Source organism: Schistocerca gregaria, chromosome 5 (genome assembly GCF_023897955.1).
Source record: "Schistocerca gregaria isolate iqSchGreg1 chromosome 5, iqSchGreg1.2, whole genome shotgun sequence".
In the NCBI taxonomy this organism is placed as follows: domain Eukaryota; kingdom Metazoa; phylum Arthropoda; class Insecta; order Orthoptera; family Acrididae; genus Schistocerca; species Schistocerca gregaria.
The window spans coordinates 600,910,520-600,931,407 of record NC_064924.1 but is presented as its reverse complement, the minus strand read 5'-3'; the positions used below and the strand labels follow the sequence as shown (position 1 = coordinate 600,931,407).

The window sequence follows — 20,888 nt, the reverse complement described above, 5'->3', positions numbered from 1 at the left end:
CTCTCTTTTGCCTCTTCTTCTGTTACTCCCCCCCCCCTTCCCCAACGTGTACAATCGCAAGATATTTCATTAACATTCAGTGCTCCTCGCCCCATAGTCAACCAAGGTACCTAAAGAAGACACCAATATGTTCAGTTTCTTGTAAAAGCAACCCAGTACAAACGTAACTTCCTCAAATTTACAAATAAGGAAAAGAAGCACGAATTCTGTTGCTGCTGGACCATGAAGTTGTTTTTGTATGTCAATCCTTAAAACAGGTGGAAAATTAAGTTCAGGCGTACAGTATTTGTTAAGAAGTGTAATGAATTGCACAATTAACTGATTGCAGAAATCTCTCAGAACAATGTGTGTTGGTCAACTGCCGCCAATAGTTTCACATTTTCCTGAGTCAGAGAGGGAGACAGCACCATTATGAGTATGCCTGCAGCAGACCTGGCGTTGGCCGTGCCTAGCTGACGTGACGTCACGAACAAGCACCGAGGCCTTCCTTTGAGGCGGTGTTGCAGGACTCGGGCTTCGTGCGCTTCACCAACTGCCGCTGCTCGAGTCCTGTTCGGGCCCCGTTGAGAATGTGCTAGCCCTGTGGGCTGTCAGTACACCGGTGATTTCCTGTACGGTGGGAACAGGTAGCTTGTGAAGCGAAGGTTCTCGAGGATTACAATTACCGCCGACTGCGGCCGAGTCTACCACGCACTGCAGCCAGGAAAGGAAAACGTGGTGAGGGACACAGTGTATTCGGTACTCCTTGTCACTATCTACTTGTTACAGGATAGCGAACTGGAGATGTGTGAAAACTGTCGAGTCGTGCGCGAGAGGAGACACGCGAGTAACGAAACGTCTGAGGCGGCAACGAACGTGGGCGCAGTCTGGTGGAACACTCGCTCCTCAGTAACGGGAAGTCTACGATGTGCAACAGCCGTAAGGGAGGGCCATGGAAGCTGATGTGAATTTATTTCGTGCGTCCGCCAGCGAGTGGTGAACGGCGGCGGCAGGGGGCGTAGCGGCGGCGGCTATCAGCGACACGCGACACCGCGGCAGGCGGCGGGGGCGGCGGGGGCGGCGGGGGCGGCGGACGTGGCCCGCACACTCTGACACATGGCGCCGCACGCACCGCCTCTGCCGCTGCTGCTCCTGCTGGCCGTAACGGCTGTTATAAACGGTAAGCTCTCGTCAGCGCCCGCCAGCGAGCCTGCTGTTGCGTCGCTTCTGTTGGCGTCTTCCTCTTCTCCACGCTGCTGGCGTTCACCTAACAGCGTACGATTCTCGTTGCCATTCCCAGCGCAGCGTAGGTCCTAACCTACCTCTTCCTATTCACCCGCTGCACTGATTCTGACATGTCTGCTGCCGAGACACAAATCACAGGCCTCATTAGCTCAGCCAAAGAGTTCTTCTTCTTCTTCTTATTATTATTATTATTCTTCTGCCTATCCATTAATGGATGTTCGCGACCCGGTGGATCTTTATTTTATGGGCTGTAGTATCGTGTCCCCACCCTTTTGTTAACAAACTGAGATATTCTTCTACGCCCTTTTCTTCTTTTACCCTTGATCTTGCCTCATGCGATGAACTCTAGAGGTATATATTTGATGCTCCGTTAAGATATGTCACTTGCACGTACTTTTTCTAAACGTTGTTGAGATTTCTCGCCGATTACGTAAACTTCACAACACTTTGCTGTCACTTATTCTTGCTGTCGACGGTATTTTAAGCATTGTGCGGTAAATTCATATTTCAAATGCCTCGATCTTTCTCGCTGTTGGCTTATTTAACGTCCGTCATTCAGAACGGTAAGTAGGTACGGTTCAAATGGTTCAAATGGCTGTGATCACTATGGGGCTTAACTGCTGAGGCCATCAGTCCCCTAGAACTTAGGACTACTTAAACCTAACTAACCTAAGGACATCAGACACACCCATGCCCGAGGCATGATTCGACTCGCGACCGTAGCGGTCGCGCGGTTCCAGACCGAAGCGCCTAGAACCACTCGGTCACTCCGGCCGGCTCTAAGTACGGATCAGGCCTACCATCTTACGTCTAAGACCGTTTGTGCCAGTAGATTCAAAACGGCTTTTTATGCAGGGTGATGCTAACATAGGCGATATAATGTTGCTTCTTTTTTATTAGCGCGGTCCTTACGCGAATTGTAAGTTGTGGTTTGTAGAATTCCTCTGTGGGCAGCTTCACATGTCCTTTCTCAATAGTGTTCCTCGAAAAGAACGTCGTGTTCCCTCCATGGATTCCCAGTTGTCCTACTTGGCGGGTGTAATCTGACTGCTGAAAAAAATTACTCGCTATAGAAAGTGACTCTCATGATCAATTTAATTAATTAGCCTATCAAATTGATATCAATGACATACCACCTGGCGGGTGGAAGCGATGGCTAGGGCATCACGAAATGATTCTCGACAAGCGTTTCTTTTTTTTTTTTCGTTGCGGCAGTATCTTTTAACGAAATTTCAATCTCCCACCTACACAGGGCGAGATAGGCTCTCAGGATTTGTTTCCTAAACGATAGTATGATATAGCATGGCATTGGTAAAAGGGTATCTGCCATAGTGCACAAATCACCTACGTTCTCTTGAATTATAGCTTCTTGTTGTCAAACGTTAAATGAATTTTTTTTTTTGCGACATGTGTGCCAATGGTGTGAAAGATTGTCTGAAATGTTTGTAATACACACGTGAATGAGAGTTTATTTGCAGACACTGAATGCGAGAGATGCTCTCAGGTCGTGTAATATATTCAAAAAGCTGGAAGAAATTGCTTAATATAGAATTTTTTTCTTTGGAGTTTAAACACTCGTTTTTTCTTTACTCTGATGACGATTTCGAAATAACGAGTACATTCTGTGGTGATTGGTAATTCTCGCATCAAAATAGTCGAAGTTTTTTTTTCCTGATTTTACGCAGGTCTCTGCTGATCATATGTCATCGATGGCAGTACACTTCTCTGGCCATCACAAAATAATGAGATGCGACTGCAGTTGAACATATAAACTATACCGATTTTGCTCATAAAACTAAAAGAAAATGGACTTTACCTATTTTCTTGGAAAAAAGGGCATTTATTATGGTCGCAAATGTGTTTTGCTTTTTTAAATAGATGCTTGATTATAGATGCGTTGACGTCAGATACAATTGTTCTCCATCGCCGAACGGCAAGCTGTTGTGCGTGAGGGGGAGGGGTGGGGGGCGTGTCTACTACAATTGTGGTCGCTGGACGCAGCCGCTCTCTGTCTGGAGGGGGGAGGGTGGAGGCGGCGTGTGGGTGCTCTTTCGCTAAATTTTAGGTGCATAAGTTGCACTTAAGGTGGTCGTCCTTTTACCTCCTATTGTTTCAAAAATTCTTCAAATGGCTCTGAGCACTATGCGACTTAACTTCTGAGTTATCAGTCGCCTACAACTTAGAACTAATTAAACCTAACTAACCTAAGGACATCGCACACATCTATGCCCGAGGCAGGATTCGAACCTGCGACCGGAGCGGTCGCTCGGCTCCAGACTGTAGCGCCTAGAACCGCACGGCCACTCCGGCCGGCTCCTACTGTTGAGTTGACTATACACGCTACTGTGTTGGTGTAGGAACATCGCCTTAAGATGGTGGAAAGCCGAGTTTTGCGTATCATCTGGACCACTCTCCAGGTGGGTGATGCTAGGGTACTTAATTTCCCTTTTGTGTTGTCTAGGACAGTCGCCTTAAGGCAGTGGCCAGATGGTGGCAATGAAGAGCGGCCCGCGACATGCCCACGCCGTGAGGCAGTCGGCGGAGCAGCTGGCCACTTCAAGGAGCACGTGCCCCCCCCCCCCCCCACATATGGGGATGGAGGGAGGGAGGGGTGAAAGGAGATAGGAAGGGGGCTTCGATTTTCGGAAGTTTGTGGACGCCTATCGAGGATAACGACCATTCAACTACCGCAACTGCAGTCTTTTAGGATGACGCTTTTCCCCAGTACATGTGCTCCATTATGACCTGTTCATTATGAGTGCTGGTTTTTTCACGAGAATTTCGAAGTGCAATTAGAAGTATGACGCATTTTTTGGATCAATTGTGGTAGCATGTATTGGTATCGATTAACTGGGCTGCAGGGTGGTTTATGAGCAGACATCTGTAGCGAACTCTGACGTCAAACAACGATAGATACGGCGTGCTTACAGGTAATATACTTTTTAAACTCTTCTCTGTCCACCACCAGCATCTCGTCAGTTGAACGTATTTCCCACCAGCTTGTAGGTATAGGGTAGAGTTTGAGTGTATCTGTTGCTAGTTTCGATTGGTATTGCGAAATTTTTTCCGAGCAGGATAACACCAGTTGTATGGTATCATCAGTTTTTGAGCTTTATTGCACTTTAATGCCGTCCTTGTGTAGCGCTATGCATATAGTTGTGTAATTAGGACTGATCATTGTGATTAATTATGTAATTAGGTTCGATCTTAACATCAATTTCCGGACCAAAATAAATAAAGTACACTAACCTAACCTTCCTCTCCTGCATCTGGACAGTTTCCATGTCGTGATGGTGGGGAGGGGGGGGGGGGCGGCATTTGGGCTTTCCATCTAGTAGAATCTGGGTTCAGTACCCAGAAAGGGCACTGTCATTTTTAATTTCCCATGAATTCCAAGCGCCTCTGGTGGTTTAATTGTGTTATGGGGGTGCACTCAAGCTTTCGACTCAGGAGGACCAGGGTTCGAATCCCAGAAACGGACGTGCCAATTTTAATTTCCTGTCAATTCCCACGTGGCTTGGTGGGGGTGGGGTGTGTGTGTCAGCATAACCTTGGGACAAAGAAATTCCCAAGAAAATTCGAAATTCTCACCAATAGGGTAGGTCGAGAGAAGTGGGGAGGGAGAGAGGGTAAGGGGAGGAGGGGTCTGGGGCACACGTGAAGATGAGAAAACACGTGACGTCATCTGGGGCGGTGCTGGGCGTTGCCGGGAGCGGGTGTGGGCAGGTCAGGGGTGATTAATTGATCAAGTTAATTATATATCAATTTGATATCAAAAGTATCCCCACTACCCTACTACTCCCGCCTGGTCTAACGTCTCGAAGATCCAGGATCCAAAGTTCTTAAACTTATCTACTCTTTGTACCAAGGAGCGACTGACTCGCAGATCCGCATTTGTAAGGGGTTTGGGATGTCGTGTGACAGCCGTAAAATGTGTCTTTTTGATATCCATATTTAGATGATTTCTTCTGTAACCTTCCACTATGTCTACGAGTTGTTGACATGAGCAGTCAATACTGTACCATCAGCATAGCGAATGCTATCGATGGAGATGCCATTGACCTAGATACATCGTTAATTAAGAGCCTACGGTACAAGACGTTAGTCACCCCCTCAAAATAACCTGCTCGCCACCTTGTAGTGCTGCAGACGGTGTAGAAGTATTTTCAGGGAATCACGTGACCCTCCACCTCCGACGTATGCCACAGCACAGAATTGGTGTGTATGTGTGTGTGTGTGTGTGTGTGTGTGTGTGTGTGTGTGTGTGTGTGCGTGCGTGCGTGCGTGCGTGCGTGTGCGTACGTGCAAGTCGGCTCCCTGCAGTCAGCACGGTCAGGTGTGCTGACATGGAGACGTGACTCAGTGGTGCCCGCGTAGCCACAGCTGCACCGCGAATGCTGTCGTCAGGTTTATCATTGTACCAGCGTGCACTGACTCACGTGTTAACAAGGAGTGGTTCTCCACGCCAGAGGGAACTAGTCTCACAGCCGCCAGAAACCGCTGCCATCTGTCAGTGCGAGCCTGTCTCGCCCAGTTTCTGACTGAGTTCTGCGACAGAAACTCGTGCAGTGGACGCCTCGTGTAATCAGCTGCATCACGAAGCGGCCGTCGCCCACTGCGACACGTGCGTCCTAAAGCTCCACGTCTCCAGTGGGCCAAACGAGACACTAAATGGCAGCAGCCGACAGGAGGCGGAACGGCCCAAAGAGTCGCGATTTTTCGCTTCTCCAGATGAGGCGAGGCGCCCGGGCGGTGATAGCTCCGTGAGGCCGTGGAAAACTATACAGAGTTCCGGCCAGACCTGGGACTGAGGGCAGCATTTGGGGGTGCTTCTCGTACCGAGACTCAGGTCAAGTCATTCACGTTGCACGAACCGGGATGTTTTATTCGACATTCTCTTCTCGGTGGGCGCTACCACCTGCCAAGATGGTGGCGTGGGGCGCACCAGTCCGCATTGGCGGACACAACACCCGGGCACCCTGCCGTGTCCCAGCTGCCCTGCTAAGTCGCCCGACTGTAATCCCACTCAAAGCGCCTGGCAGTCTTTGGAATAGCAGCAAATAGCATCCCCGTAAATCTTGCAGCTCTACGGTGTCTGATCAGCAACGAGTTGCTTCAGCTGAATATGGCACACCTGAAGAAACTTACGGGCCATTAAGAAGGACACCGGTGGTGTTAAGCAGTATTTGCGTGATACCTGTTGGAAGTGACCGATCTTCGACACTCTCCCGAAGTCTTTCAAAGGCGTCCAATAGTTTCGTTTCTGCCTAAGATGTCTAAAACGAAGGAAAGCAGCAGGCCTACACGGAGTATTCCCAGAATGTATCATGCTAGACACGGAACTCACACTGCTAGAGCAAGGGTCAGGCACATTTGAAGATAGCAAAAAAAAAAAAACCTTGCAGTCCTCAAACGGCGGAAACCGAAAGACGATGCCTCGAGCTATCATCCAATCGCCCTTCTCGGGGTCTGTAATAAACTACTAGAACGGCTTATCTACAACAGGATTTACCGAACGGTTCAGAGTGAAGTGCCTTAGAGCGAACCAGGCTTCAGGCAAAACTATAGCTGCTGTGAACCAAGTGCCGGCATTAATTTTTTACATCGAGGCTGGTCTCTAGACAGGATTAAAAACTTCACAAGCGTTTGTAGATCTAACAGTGTGGCTGGATGGACTGATGTTGAAGCTAAAACAAACCCACCTTGCTTAAGACTAACGGCACTATTGTCCTAACATGTTGAAAACCGGTATTCGTGAGTGTGCCTTCATGACAAAACGAAGAAGTCATAAACAATCAAGAACGCTCTACCACTGGGATCTGTTCTGCCCCACTTGTGACGGTGCATAACGGTTTACTACTGAGTAGTGACTCTCTGAGCAGCTATCCATACGAGCAAAAAAATGGCCACTTTACCTCACATTGCTCGCACCTTAGGTAACTAGGCTACGCACGACTCTGTCAAAAAGAACAGCGCGACTTAGTCACAGGGTCGAGCCGTGCACGTCTGCTTTCATGTCCAGCCGCTAACTCGCTGCAGCTAATAATCTGTAGTTGTGATCCCGCAGTCAAAAAGTCTACATATTGGCCCATACTAAAACGTGCGGAAACTGAGTTCATTTCTAGATTACAATACACTAAATATTCACCAGCTCAAAACAGTTCAGACTTCGAAATGATAATTTATAAAATAAAACTTGCGAAATAACGACTAGAAACTTATACTTTGACTATTATCAATTCTGTAATGCAATCATAGAATGTCGGGGTACCGTGGCGACGGTGCACCGCCCAGAATCAGCCACCTACATGTCCGAATAATACATGTTACCTCAAGGAGATCTGCCTTCTACCGGCAGCAACGTAATAATATCCCTTGTAGATTTAAACGAAAAGTGTCCTCAAAAATTAGTCTTATAGCTGCCATCACCGCCCAGAATCTATCACCTACACGATCGAACAGCACACGATAGCACAGGCGAATTTGCCTTCATCATAAGCTCAACATAAACTTCCTACAGCACACCACCGGAAAAAAGTGCCGGTCTCGACTTTATCCCAGTGGTGTACCGCCACTGTCTGCTTCTCCATTGGCCGAAGGTCAACCCTACCAAACGTACGTCATCCTCAAGTTGTAATGGTTGCTTGCTTATTCTTGAATCGAGAACAACTGTGTGAAGTGAAATTACAAGTTTAATGTCGCAATCTTTCTCACCAAGTCGCCAACATAAAAAAAGCGCAATGGATAACGCATCTTGCCAACATCAAAAACTAAAATAAGTTTATACACAACAATGTTAAACATTAAGTGTCTGAAAGAACATTAATCTTAAGCACCATATTATGAAAGTTTAATTGGACGATTCTTTACAAAATTGCTCCTACACATACATTATGATGTTGGTCAGTACCTCGCCACGAAAATCGTCCGATTCCGGTTCAAAGTTCGTTACTATTTAGGACGACAATCAAGTCTACGGTGGATGGTTAGTCAAGTGACAAATCTGAGCGCAAGATTACCCAAGACCGCTCGAGTTCACAGTGGACACAAACTGGTGAACCAACAAAGTTTACGCCTCTGCATGCGGTATTTACCTTAAGCTGCGACGTGCTGCTGTCTGCACGGCTGCTCTCCTCCACTGAAATTCCTACAGAACTAACCTGGTCTTTGCTGAACTTTCCAGCAGAAACTTTCCCTATGTTTCTCGTGATGTGAGAAAACATGTCTTCAGCCCTAGTCTTATTATGTGGTGATATACACACGCGTGGTTGGAGCAGCATGCATATTATAGTTCCCTCTCAGTTCTCCCAAGAACAGTTAACTAATTTGGCTGGTTCGTATCTCCACAGTTGGAGCTAAACGTTGCTACAGTTTATTTTAGCTGGAATGCAGCCACTGTGAACGCAGTGCCCACACCAATTTCTTCTCTGCATCGTATGTAGCGTTAAACGCTCCGTTCTGCACTTGAAGCCGGTTCAGAGAAGAGTTCCCCTACCAAATTTCTCTGTTGTCCTGCTCATGGCAGAACTGCCTCCCCCCACTTGGGTTCCTTTTTCACGTCACGGCTTTTTTCGACCAATAGGAGCGTTCCTCTTATTTTGTAGAAATACTCTCTACCAATCACAGCGTCCCTTCTATCAAACTGCGTCGAAACTTCAGTAGTTTTCTCCTTCCTAGTGAGTTTCCGCCAATCGGAAGTTTTGTGCCCATTCTAGACGCCTAAAGTACTTTGACCTTTCCGTGTGTCACACTTGCTGGACGAAAATGTGTGACTTTCTTTTGTTCATCTCCTGTTGGAATTTCGAAACACAGTTTTCTAAAGCTTCTTGTCTGCCCTTGTACTGATGCCCTCGCTACAGGCGCCCTCCAGCTTGAATCACCTGGCCCGGGGTGGCTGCCCTCTTTCCTGCCACCCATTTAAGTGGTTGCCGGTGTAACTCCCGCAGCGCCGTTTTGCTATGCCGTTGTGAAGCTGGCTTTTCAAAACTAAAAGCAACTCAACTCGCATTCCCTGTTCTACCATCCACTCACAGACATGCATTGTATAGGTATGGTGTGTTAAATACTGTCGATTGACTGTCATCCCTTTCTTCTTTACATATTCATAGGCAAATGTTCCCATAACTTTCGATTTACATTAGGAGTCATCTTCACCTTCTCATTGCGATTTGTAATGGTCTCCTGTAAGGTGTGAATCTGACCATTTATTCTGCCACCTTACAAAGTTCTACAGAAAGTGAACTCACTTTGTACGCCTCAGTCACAGTGTAGACACTTTTTTATTGTTTCAAGATGAGCGGTTTCAACATTCTTGTTGCCATCATCTGATGTAACGGGAAAACGTAAAGATGATAAAGGTGGGCATAGAGAGACTTCAATTCATATCACAGATTATGTAAAATACACAAAATTCCAATGATCTTTTCGCACCTGTTATAAAACTGCAATGATACATTACCTGAAGTCAAAGTATAAAAGGCATTCTCGACATATACATGTCTCGATAAAAATCCAGTTGATAAAATGCACACAGTTAATAAAATCGTCGTATCGTCCATGTAAGCTGGCTTCTCACTAGCTTGCCGCACAGCAGTGCGCTGTCAGCAGTGTGTTGACTGAACAGGAGGTGGCAGGCCCGCTACCAAGTTACCGATCTCGCCGCTGGGTGGCGTGTGTAGTACACGCTAAGTGATCACGTGCTAGGGTTGCAAGCAACGAATAGCGGAGCACCAAAGTGCCCAGTTTCACGATTAGAAGTGCCACCTCGCCATACATATAAAATTACCATGGGCTTGTGTTCCATTTAAAATACGTACTACTTGCTTACTATGTGCTTGTTGACAGTGAGAAAATAACAGTAATATTCAAAAAAATTTAGAAAACCTATATCTTTGTCTAACAGAGCGACGTCATGTAAAAAGAAAACCAGACTAATGCGAGAACGGATGCTTTTAGGCCACACCTGGTGGGGTCCCGCGAAGTATCACCTGGATTAGGGGCGGGGGGGGGGGGGGGGAGCATATTGCAACAAACGGTGTATTTCTATCGCTGCTCGTTTAGTTTGTATTGCCGTTTCAAATATATCGGTCATTTTTGAAACACCCTGTAGTCCTGTTTATATCTACAAAGGTTTACATCAGTTTACAGCTTGAACATTGCGCTATTTTTCGACATAATCACCATTTCTGTCGATGCATTTTTGTAGACGCTGCGGCAATTTTTGTATGCCCATGTCATACCAGCTCGCCGTCATGCTGTTCAGAAAGTTATGAATCTCTTCTTTCACCTTGTCGGCGGAGCTGAAACGCTTTCCGGCCAAATGTTCTTTTAACCTAGGGAACAGCTGATAGTCACTGGGTGCCAACTCAGGACTATAGGATGGGTGGGTGATTATGTTCCACTGAAACTGTTGCAGGAGAGCAACGGTTTGCCGACACGGGCGAGCGTTGTCATGGAGAATGTGTACGCCCTTGCTCAACTTTCCCTTCTCCGGTTCTGAATTGCCCGTTTGAGTTTTTTCAGAGTCTCACAGTAGCTGTCAGCGTTAATTGTGGTCTCAGTGATTCAGCTGTGTAGTTGTACAAAAGGTGCAACTCCGCCAGAACTGCCTCTTATAACGTTGATCTCGCCAGTCTGAGTATCTTCTGAATCTCACTTTTTCCGGCTTTTTCAACTGCTCGATTTCGGGCCCCCTTTCCTCGTTCACCAACAGACTCATACGCATACAGGCAATATTTGTGACTACTGTTGGAACAACTTCTATAGTTTCGAGAGATGAACACTTACTTTCTTCAGCAACATCGATCGTTTCACTTATAGGCTGTACACTTTTAATTTCACCTCTCTCCAAACATCGCTCACTTAAAAGATCATTTCCAATATCCCTTCCTTTCTCCTCCATATCTATTGTATACATTATAATTTCAGACCAACCGTCAATCTCATGAACCACTCCCAGATTTTTTCGATCTGCTTCTAAATTATCTATTGCATCTAAATCTTCTGCAAAATGTGTAATTTTGTCGCCCTTTTCAGAATAAAATATTATGTCTCCTTACTCTGATGTAATGTAAACCTTCAACCTCCTCACAATTACTCACACTACTTACTTCATCGCCCTTTAAAAAAACCGTCACTTGAATGAATTTTTCATCTCCAGCATAGTGTGCACTGATATGAAACTTCCTGGCGGATTAAAACTGTGTGCCGGAGTGAGCCTCGAACTCGCGACCTTTGGCTTTCGCGGACAAGTACTCCTTTTCAAATTCTACTGCTGTATCTGACTAAAACAGATTTAGTGGTTACTTCCTCCAGCGCCTTTGCCTCAGCACACAATTCTTAACATCGCCATACAACTCACCCCATATCTTTTCCAACTTTTCTCCAAAGTCTTTTCCTCCTACTGACTTTGGTAGTAGCCAGGCCACCCTCCTCAGAAACATTGCCCACACCTGTCCTTACAACTACTAATTTTGAATTGACCGTCTCTTCTTTTTTCGATTTAATTTTTTTCATCTCAGATTCTACTCTTTCTGATACATTTGTCTCTACATCCTCAATTTTTTTCTACATTCTCAATTTTTGTTTCTATGGTTTCAATTTTTCTTCCTACTAAACCTGAGTCTTATATTTTGACTAAAGTGCAGTCTTGATCACACCATTCATGTCTCAATGACATAGGTAACCGGTTTCGCCTATTTTTACATAACCATCATCAGACCCATGGTTTCCTTAGGATGGTAGGTGGAGCTCTTCTCAGCTGCTACGAAGTCGACTCAGGAGAGCTCCGCCTACCATCCTAAGGAAACCATGGGTTTGATGATGGCTATGTAAAAATAACCGAAACCGGTGATATATGTCATTGAGACATAAATGGTGTGATCAAGACTGAACTTTAGTCAAATATAATAATCTATTGATCACTGTATTCCAAGTATGTTTACCAAAAAAAACCTGAGTCTGTTTTTATAGAGCTTATCTCTGTTATTACTGAACCTAGCGTAGTACTAAAAGCCCCCATGTTGTTGTTGTCTTCAGTCCTGAGACTGGTTTGATGCAGCTCTCCGTGCTACTCTATCCTGTGCAAGCTTCTTCATCTCCCAGTACTTACTGCAACCTACATCCTTCTGAGTCTGCTTAGTGTATTCATCTCTTGGTCTCCCTCTACGATTTTTACCCTCCACGCTGCCCTCCAATGCTAAACTTGTGATCCATTGATGCCTCAGAACACGTCCTACCAACCGGTCCCTTTTTCTTGTCAAGTTGTGCCACAAACTCCTCTTCTCCCCAATTCTATTCAATACCTTCTCATTAGTTATGTGATTTACCCATCTAATCTTCAGCATTCTTCTGTAGCACCACATTTCGAAAGCTTCTATTCTCTTCTTGTCCAAACTATTTATCGTCCATGTTTCACTTCCATACATGGCCGCACTCCATACAAATACTTTCAGAAACGACTTCCTGACACTTAAATCTATACTCGATGTTAAACGCTTTAGAAACGCTCTCCTTGCCACTGCCAGTCTACATTTTATATCTTCTCTACTTCGACCATCATCAGTTATTTTGTTCCCAAAATAGCATAACTCCTTTACTACTTTAAGTGTCTCATTTCCTAATCAAATTCCCACGGCATCACCTGACTTAATTTGACTACATTCCATTATCCTGGACTGCATTGGTCCCATACCACATTGGAAAGCCAAAGAAACTGGTATTCCTACCTAATATCGTGTGGGTCCCCAGCGAACACACAGAAGTGCCGCAACACGACCTGGCATGGACTCGACTAATGTGTGAAGTACTGCTTTAGGGATAAATACGTTAGTGCACTGCCTGTGTTATCCTGACGACGAAGCACTGCGGCGACCACAGCCATTACGAAACACATATCGGGAATGTGACTTCCAAGCACAACGTCTAATATGTACGGGAACACACATAATGGATGTGCGAGTACAGATCGTAGACGTATGGTTGGTGACATACGGAAGTTTGGGTCTAATTGTGGGTCGTGCACGGCTACCCAAAAGGTAAGGCGACCACTCGCAATATGCGGGAAATCCGGGTTCGAGTGAGGTCCGGCACAAATTTTCACTGTGGTCATTCCATTCTACAGCTGATGGTAGTCATCATTGGCAATTGCGAATTCACCTGATGTGTTTCGTAACAGCTGTGGTCGCCGCAGAGCTTCGTCATCAGAATAACACAGGCACTGCAATATCGCATGCTCAATAATGTTCATGTCTGGGGAGTTTGGTGGCCATCAGAAGTGTTTAAACTCAGAAGAGTGTTCCTGGAGCCACTCTGTTGCAATTCTGCAAGTGTAGGGTGTAGCATTGTCCTGCTGGAATCCGTCGGAATGTATAATGGGCATGAATGGATGCAGGTGATTAGACAGGATGCTTAGGTACGTGTAACTTGTCAGAGTCGCATCTAGACGTATCAGGGCTCCCATATCACTCCAACTGCATACACTGCACACTATTACAGAGCCTCCACCAGCTTCGATAGTCCCCTGCTGACATGCAGGGTCCATGGATTCAGAAGGTTGTCTCCATACCCGTGCACGTCTATCCACTTGATACAATTTGAAATGAGACTAGTCCGACCAGGCAGCATGTTCTCAGTCATCAACTGTCCAATGTCGGTGTCGACGAGCCCTGACGAGGCCTAAAGCTCCGTGTCGTGCAGTCTCGAAGGGTACACGAGTGGGCCTTAGGCTCCGAAAACCCTTATCGATGATGTTTATTTGAATGGTTCGCACGCTAATACTTGTTGATGTCCCAGCATTGAAAGCTGCAGCAGTTTTCGGAAGGGTTGCACTTCTGTCACGTCGAACGATTGTCTCCAGTCATCATTCGTCCAGTTCTTGCAGAAATTTTTTCCGGCCGCAGCGATGTCGGAGATTTGATGTTTTACCAGATTCCCCATATTCACGCTACACTCGTGAAATGCTCGTGTGGGAAACTCCTCATTTCATCGCTACCTCGGAGATGTTGCGTCCCATCGCTCGTGCGCCGACTATAACGCCACGATCATACTCACTTGAATCTTGATAACCTGAAATCGTAGCAGCAGTAACTGATCTAACGACTGCGCCAGACACTTGTTGTCTCATATTACTTATGACTATATTTGAATACGCATGTCTATACCAGTTTCTTTGACGCTTCAGTGTAGACTGCACTGGCACCTCATTAGAGCTCAAATTTGACAAAACTTCTTTTAAGCAGGCCTTTGAATCAATGGCAATTACATCCCCTTTATCCGACATCGGAGTGTTTGCCCCACTGATACTGTCGCTATCAATACTACCACGTTCAGATTTAGGTCTAACTAGCCCACTAGCATTACGTGAACCACACAGACCGGATAATTGCTTAATCGTTGGAAGCTCCGTCACTGGTGATGACTCTGCGGATTCTCACATGTTGACATTATCGGCGCACGTGGGAGGATGTATGGGATGGGTCTTGCCTCTATGTGTATTACAGGTGTATGAGCTATGAGGTAAGTGGTCGGGAGGATGGATTGTATAGGGATGGACGAGTATATTGTGTAGGTTCCGTGGACGGTGGAATACCACTGTGACAGTTGTGGGAAGAATAGTGGGCAGGACATTTCTCATTTCAGGGCACGACGAGAGGTTGTCGAAACATTGGTGGAAATGTAATTCAGTTGCTCCGGTCCTGGGTGGCACGGAGACCTGTACCATACATCCTCCCACCATCACCTACTCCAATCCGATCACGTATCTCATCAAAGGCAGGGCTACCTGTGAAACCAGTCATTTGATCTACAAGCTAAGCCGCAACCACTGTGCTGCATTCTATGGAATGACAAACAACTAGCCGTCTGTCTGCTTGAAAAGCCATTGACAAACTGTGGCCAAGAAACATGTTGGCCATCCGGTTGCTGAGCACACTGCCCAACATGACATCCTTCATTTCAGTGACTGCTTCACAGCCTGTGCCATATGGATCCTTCCCACCAGCACCAGCTGTTCTGAATTGCGCAGGTTGGAACTTTCTCCGCAGTACACTATGTGATGAAAAGTATCCCGACACCTGGCAGAAAATGACTTACATGTTCTTGGTGCCATCCAACGGTAAATCTGGATTTCAGTATGGTGCTGGCCCACCATCAGTCTTGATGTCAGCTTCCATTCTCGCAGGCATACGTTCAATCAGGTGCTGGAAGGTTTCTTGGGGAATGGCAGCCCATTCTTCACGGAGTGCTGCACTGAGGAGAGGTATCGATGTTGGTCGGTGAGGCCTGGCACAGAGTCGGCGCCGGCCGGTTCTAGGCGCTTCAGTCCGGAACCGCGGTGCTGCTACAGTCGTAGGTTCGAATCCTGCCTCGGGTATGGATGTGTGTGATGTCCTTAGGTTAGTTAGGTTTAAGTAGTTCTAAGTTCTAGGGGACTAATGACCTCAGATGTTAAGTCCCATAGTGCTCAGAGCCATTTTTGAACAGACTCGGCGTTCCAAAACAACCCAGAGGTGTTATGTAGGATTCAGGTCAGGACTCTGTGGAGGCCAGTCCATTACTGAGATGTTATTGCCGTGTAACCACCCCGCCACAGGCCGTGCATAATGACCAGGTGCTCGATCGTGTTGCAAGATGCAGTCGCCATCCCCGAATTACTATTCAACAGTGGGAAGCAAGAAGGCGCTTAAAACATCAATGACGGCGTGTGCTGTGATAGTGCCACGCAAGACAAGGGGTGCAAGCCCCCTCCATGAAAACCACGATCACACCAAAACACCAAACCGTCTCCGAATTTTACTATTGGCGCTACACACGCTGGCAGATGACATTCACTGGGCATTTGTCATACCCACACCCCGCCACATTGTGTACCGTTACAGACGCTCCTAACGTTCTAAAGAGAAATGCCTGAAAATCTTTCAGCAATAAATATCGTCTAGAGTCGTCCGTTGTAAGGAAATGACACAAAAATGCACAAAATTTCTTACGTAACTGTCCGCAGCTCGTGGTCGTGCGGTAGCGTTCTCGCTCCCGCGCCCGGGTTCCCGGGTTCGATTCCCGGCGGTGTCAGGGATTTTCTCTGCCTCGTGATGACTGGGTGTTGTGTGATGTCCTTAGTTTAGTTAGGTTTAAGAAGTTCTAAGTTCTAGGGGACTGATGACCATAGATGTTAAGTCCCATAGTGCTCAGAGCCATCTTACGTAACTAGTGGGATACTTGGGTACTGGGGTAGTGCTAGTTAGTGTAAGAAAAACATGAAACTAACGAAAGTTATTATTTATTTTGCAAAAATTCTGAGAAATCACAATTACACTTTAAGTTATGAATTCAACAAGTTATATCCTGGTTCTTTTCGGAATGTGAAGTTACCTTTCAAGGATAGGATTCGCTAATGAAATTTCTATACAAAGTTTAAGATGCTTGTTGCTTTGGCAGAATGGCTGAGAGGCGCGCCTACTCGACTTGAATAATTATACTTTAGAATGTTGCTAGGTACGGTCGAGGCTGTCGCGTGTGAAATGCAGTGAAGTGTACTGTTGTGGAGGAAATATGGGGCTCGCAATAGCTGTAGCGCACAATACCGTAATCTGCGATGATTGCTGTCTGCGCCGCTTGCTGCTGACAAATAAGATAACTCTCGTTCTATCTGGATTGACCTTCGCTAATCAAACTCTCCCTATGCCTTGATGAAGTCAAGGATTCCTATTCGCCCCTAGTCTAACTATTGGCGTGGTACACCGATCAGATAACCAGTCTACCGCAATCCCACTCAAAATTCGCTCGCAGGCGTTTAACTATAACTCTGTCCGTTCACACCGCACAATAAGTGTGTCGGCCAACACAGTGAACAACGCTTAATCGCATGGACTCAGTATAGAGTCGCTCTTTGATTCACTCTCGGCAGAGATGCTCTCCCAGTGAAGTACTGAGGGGAGACTTGTTCCTCGCTCTTTCGAGTACACGTACGAGCGCGCACGCTCTCGTTATGTGTTCTCGCTCCAAGAGCGACAACGGGACGGCGCCTCTCCACACTAGACGCGAAGGGGTATATCTTTCGGTCTCTTCCGTTATTCCTTCAGCTCAAGGCGTGAGAAATGTCGTCTGCCAATCAGCATTGCTCTTCTAAAACGGGAGAATGACGTTTCGTTTAATGCGACCAATCCGGAAACCTGTAGCATTGGCGTTTGGCATTTGCTGTCTCCCTGTGAAAATCTCTGAAACTGCGTGCTATGTGTAAAGAATGCATAGGCTGGCCACTCCCACACAATGTAGCGGAATTAGCTTTTAAGCCGAACACGGGGTTGTTTGCCCCTTTCCTCTCGGGTCCACACTGTGTGCTATGGCGGTCACCGGCCGAAATGGGCTGGGTCGTCCTCTGAAGGGCCTGGCGTCCTGCTCTGCGGCCTCTCTCCCGAACTAAAAGCCTCTGTGACCGTCGTGTCTGGAATGTATGTGTTTACGCCAGCCTCGAGTATTTCAACCACAATGCGCTCACTTGTTAATTGCATATCGTTTACATGAATTCATACAACATTGAACATTGACTTTATCTTACCGAGTTTGGGTTCGAATGAAGCGTCTTGATGTGCGGAACATGATTGTGAGGGCGGAACATGTGAGCAATGAGGGTCAGGAGACCACAACATCTTACAGCGTGTCCCTTCACGTTCCCACTTCACTATCAAATTGGAAGCAGTGGACCTAGGGATGTTTAGGAGTGTGGAAATCCCGCGTACCGACGTATGACACAAGTGACACACAATCACCTGACCAAGTTAAAAGTCCATGAGTTCTGTGGAGCACCACATTCTGCTCTCTCACAAAGTCTGATGACTACTGAGGTCGCTGATATGGAGTACCTGGGGGTAGGTATGAAAAACGTATGTTTTTGGGGTGTTGGGATACTTTTGATCACATAGTGTATATCCTTTTTTCCCAAAATCCTCCTGGCCTCAAGCTTCATTAGTCATTGTCCTCACCCATCCAGCTCCTTCCCTGTTCCCATTTTAGCACTATACAGCCCTGATTCCACTATCTCACCCAGTCTTTTCACTTCTCTCCTTTATCACTACCTCCTTTCCCCACCTCTCCCTTGCCCAGCGTCTAAACTCCCGACTGCACACAGCTGCCCTACCCTCTCCACCTCGTCGCTGTGTGGTCCCTAACAGCATTGCACTGTCTGCCACCCCTACGCTACTGCCGGCCGCTGTGGCCGAGCGGTCGTAGGCGCTTCAGTCCTCGAACCACGCTACTGCTAAGGTTACAGGTTCAAATCCTGCCTCAGGAATGGATGTGTGTGAGGTCCTTAGGTTAGTTAGGGGACTGATGACCTCAGATGTGAAGTCCCATAGTGCTTAGAGCCATTGAACCTACGCTACTATACCTCCCCCTCCACACTCCAGCCTCCTCCTTACCACCACTCAGTCACCACTCCCATCATGCACTGGTGCTGCTGCTCACAGTGTGGCTACAGTCGCCTTAGACTGGAGTCATGTGTGCGTTAGTTGAGTTTCTTCGCTGTGTGTGTGTGTGTGTGTGTGTGTGTGTGTGTGTGTGTGTGTGTGTGTGTGTATGTGTGTGTGTCTGTGTGCGGTCCATTTTTGGCAAAGGCTTTATGGGCCAAAAGCTTTATTTGGAACAGTCTTTTTGCTGAGCCTATGTGCGATTCAGCATCTCTGCTTTATGGGGAGTAGCAGCTTTCCTTTTCATCTATCTATATCCAGATCCCACTCCAGCTACTGCCGTGTCTGGGTGCTGACGAGTCCTCTCCATTTGGCTCGGTCCCCCGACCACTTTTCTTCCTCCACTTGCTGCCAGGTCACACCTCTCCTTTCCACAGATATTCTCACTCCCATTTTCCACCGTGTTCTTGGGTGCCCTGTAGGTCTTCTCCCATCCATATTTAGTTCTTCCATCATTTTGGGGAGTCTCTACCCATGCATCCTCTTAACTTGCCCATACCATCTTAATCTCTTTTTTTTTCAATTTCTTCTCTCATACTTTCTTGTTTAAGGTCCTTTCTAATCTTTACATTCCTTACTCTGTCCATTATTGTTTTTCCCTTAACTGTTCTGAGAAATTTCATTTCCCCTGCTTGCAGTCTGCTCCAGTCCCTTTCTGTCATTGTCCATGTTTCTCCACCATAGGTGACAATAGGGAAGTAATAATTCTTATACATAAGGAATTTTGCTTTTTCGAAACTTCTTTATTCCAAATCAGGTGTTTTATTGTTTGGTAGAAATGGCCTCCCTTCTGTAATCTCATATTAATTTCATTAGTTATTCTTCCATCTGTAGATATTTCACTCCATAAATAAGTGAAACTTTCTACCACTTTGAGGGGTTCTCCATTCAAGGTAATACTTCCATTGATCCCTTTCTCTCTTCCAAATACCATTACTTCACTCTTATCTTTATTTATTTTTAATCCATACCTTTTCATTATTTCCTTCCACGCATCGAGTTGTAACTGTAGATCTACCTCTTTATCACCCAATATTACCATGTTGTTGTTGTTGTTGTTGTGGTCTTCAGTCCTGAGACTGGTTTGATGCACCTCTCCATGCTACTCTATCCTGTGCAAGCATCTTCATCTCCCAGTACCTACTGCAACCAACATTCTTCTGCATCTGCTGGGTGTATTCATCTCTTGATCTCCGTCTACGATTTTTACCCTCCACGCTGCCCTCTAATGCTAAATTTATGATCCCTTGATGCCTCAGAACATGTCCTACCAGCCGATCCCTTCTGCTTGTCAAGTTGTGCCACAAACTTCTCTTCTCCCCAATCCTATTCAATACCTTCTCATTAGTTATGTGATCTACCCATCTAATCTTCAGCATTCTTCTATAGCACCACATTTCGAAAGCTTCTATTCTCTTCTTGTCCAAACTATTTATCGTCCACGTTTCACTTCCATACATGGCTACACTCCATACAAATACTTTCAGAAATGCCTTCCTGACACTTAAATCTATACTCGATGTTAACAAATTACTCTTCTTTAGAAACGCTTTCCTTGCCATTGCCAGTCTACATTTTATATCCTCTCTACTTCGACCATCATCAGTTATTTTGCTCCCCAAATAGCAAAATTCCTTTACTACTTTAAGAGTCTCATTTCCTAATTTAATACCCTCAGCATCTCCCGACTTAATTCGATTACATTCCATTATCCTCGTTTTTCTTTTGTTGATGTTCATCTCATATCCTGCTTTCAAGACGCTATCCATTCCGTTCAACTGCTCTTCCAAGTCCTTTGCTGTCACTGACAGAATTACAATGTAATCGACGAACCTCAAAGTTTTTATTTTTCTCCATGGATTTTAATACCTACTCCGAATTTTTCTTTTGTTTCCTTCACTGCTTGCTGAATATACATATTGAATAACATCGAGGAGAGGCTACAACCCGTCTCACTCCCTTCCCAACCACTGCTTGCCTTTCATGCCCTTCAACTCTTATAACTGCCATTTGGTTTCTGTATAAATTGTAAATAGCCTTTCGTTTCCTGTATTTTACCCCTGCCACCTTCAGAATCTGAAAGAGAGTATTCCAGTCAACATTGTCAAAAGCTTTCTCTATGTCTACAAATGCTAGAAACGTAGGTTTGCCTTTCCTTAGTCTAGCTTCCAAGATAAGTCGTAGGGTCAGTATTGCCTCGCGTGT

General features: G+C 46.0%; 1 protein-coding gene across 1 annotated transcript in view; it reads left to right on the top strand.

The window, feature by feature from the left end:
* Nucleotides 1–789: 789 nt before the first annotated feature.
* Nucleotides 790–20,888, top strand: part of LOC126272230 (neuronal acetylcholine receptor subunit alpha-4-like) — a 172,188-nt gene continuing 152,089 nt past the window's right edge. The window contains exon 1 of the mRNA XM_049974931.1: nucleotides 790–1,159. Within this exon, the coding sequence (XP_049830888.1) occupies nucleotides 1,096–1,159 (64 nt within the window). The 5' untranslated portion in view covers nucleotides 790–1,095. The remainder of the gene's footprint in view (nucleotides 1,160–20,888) is intronic.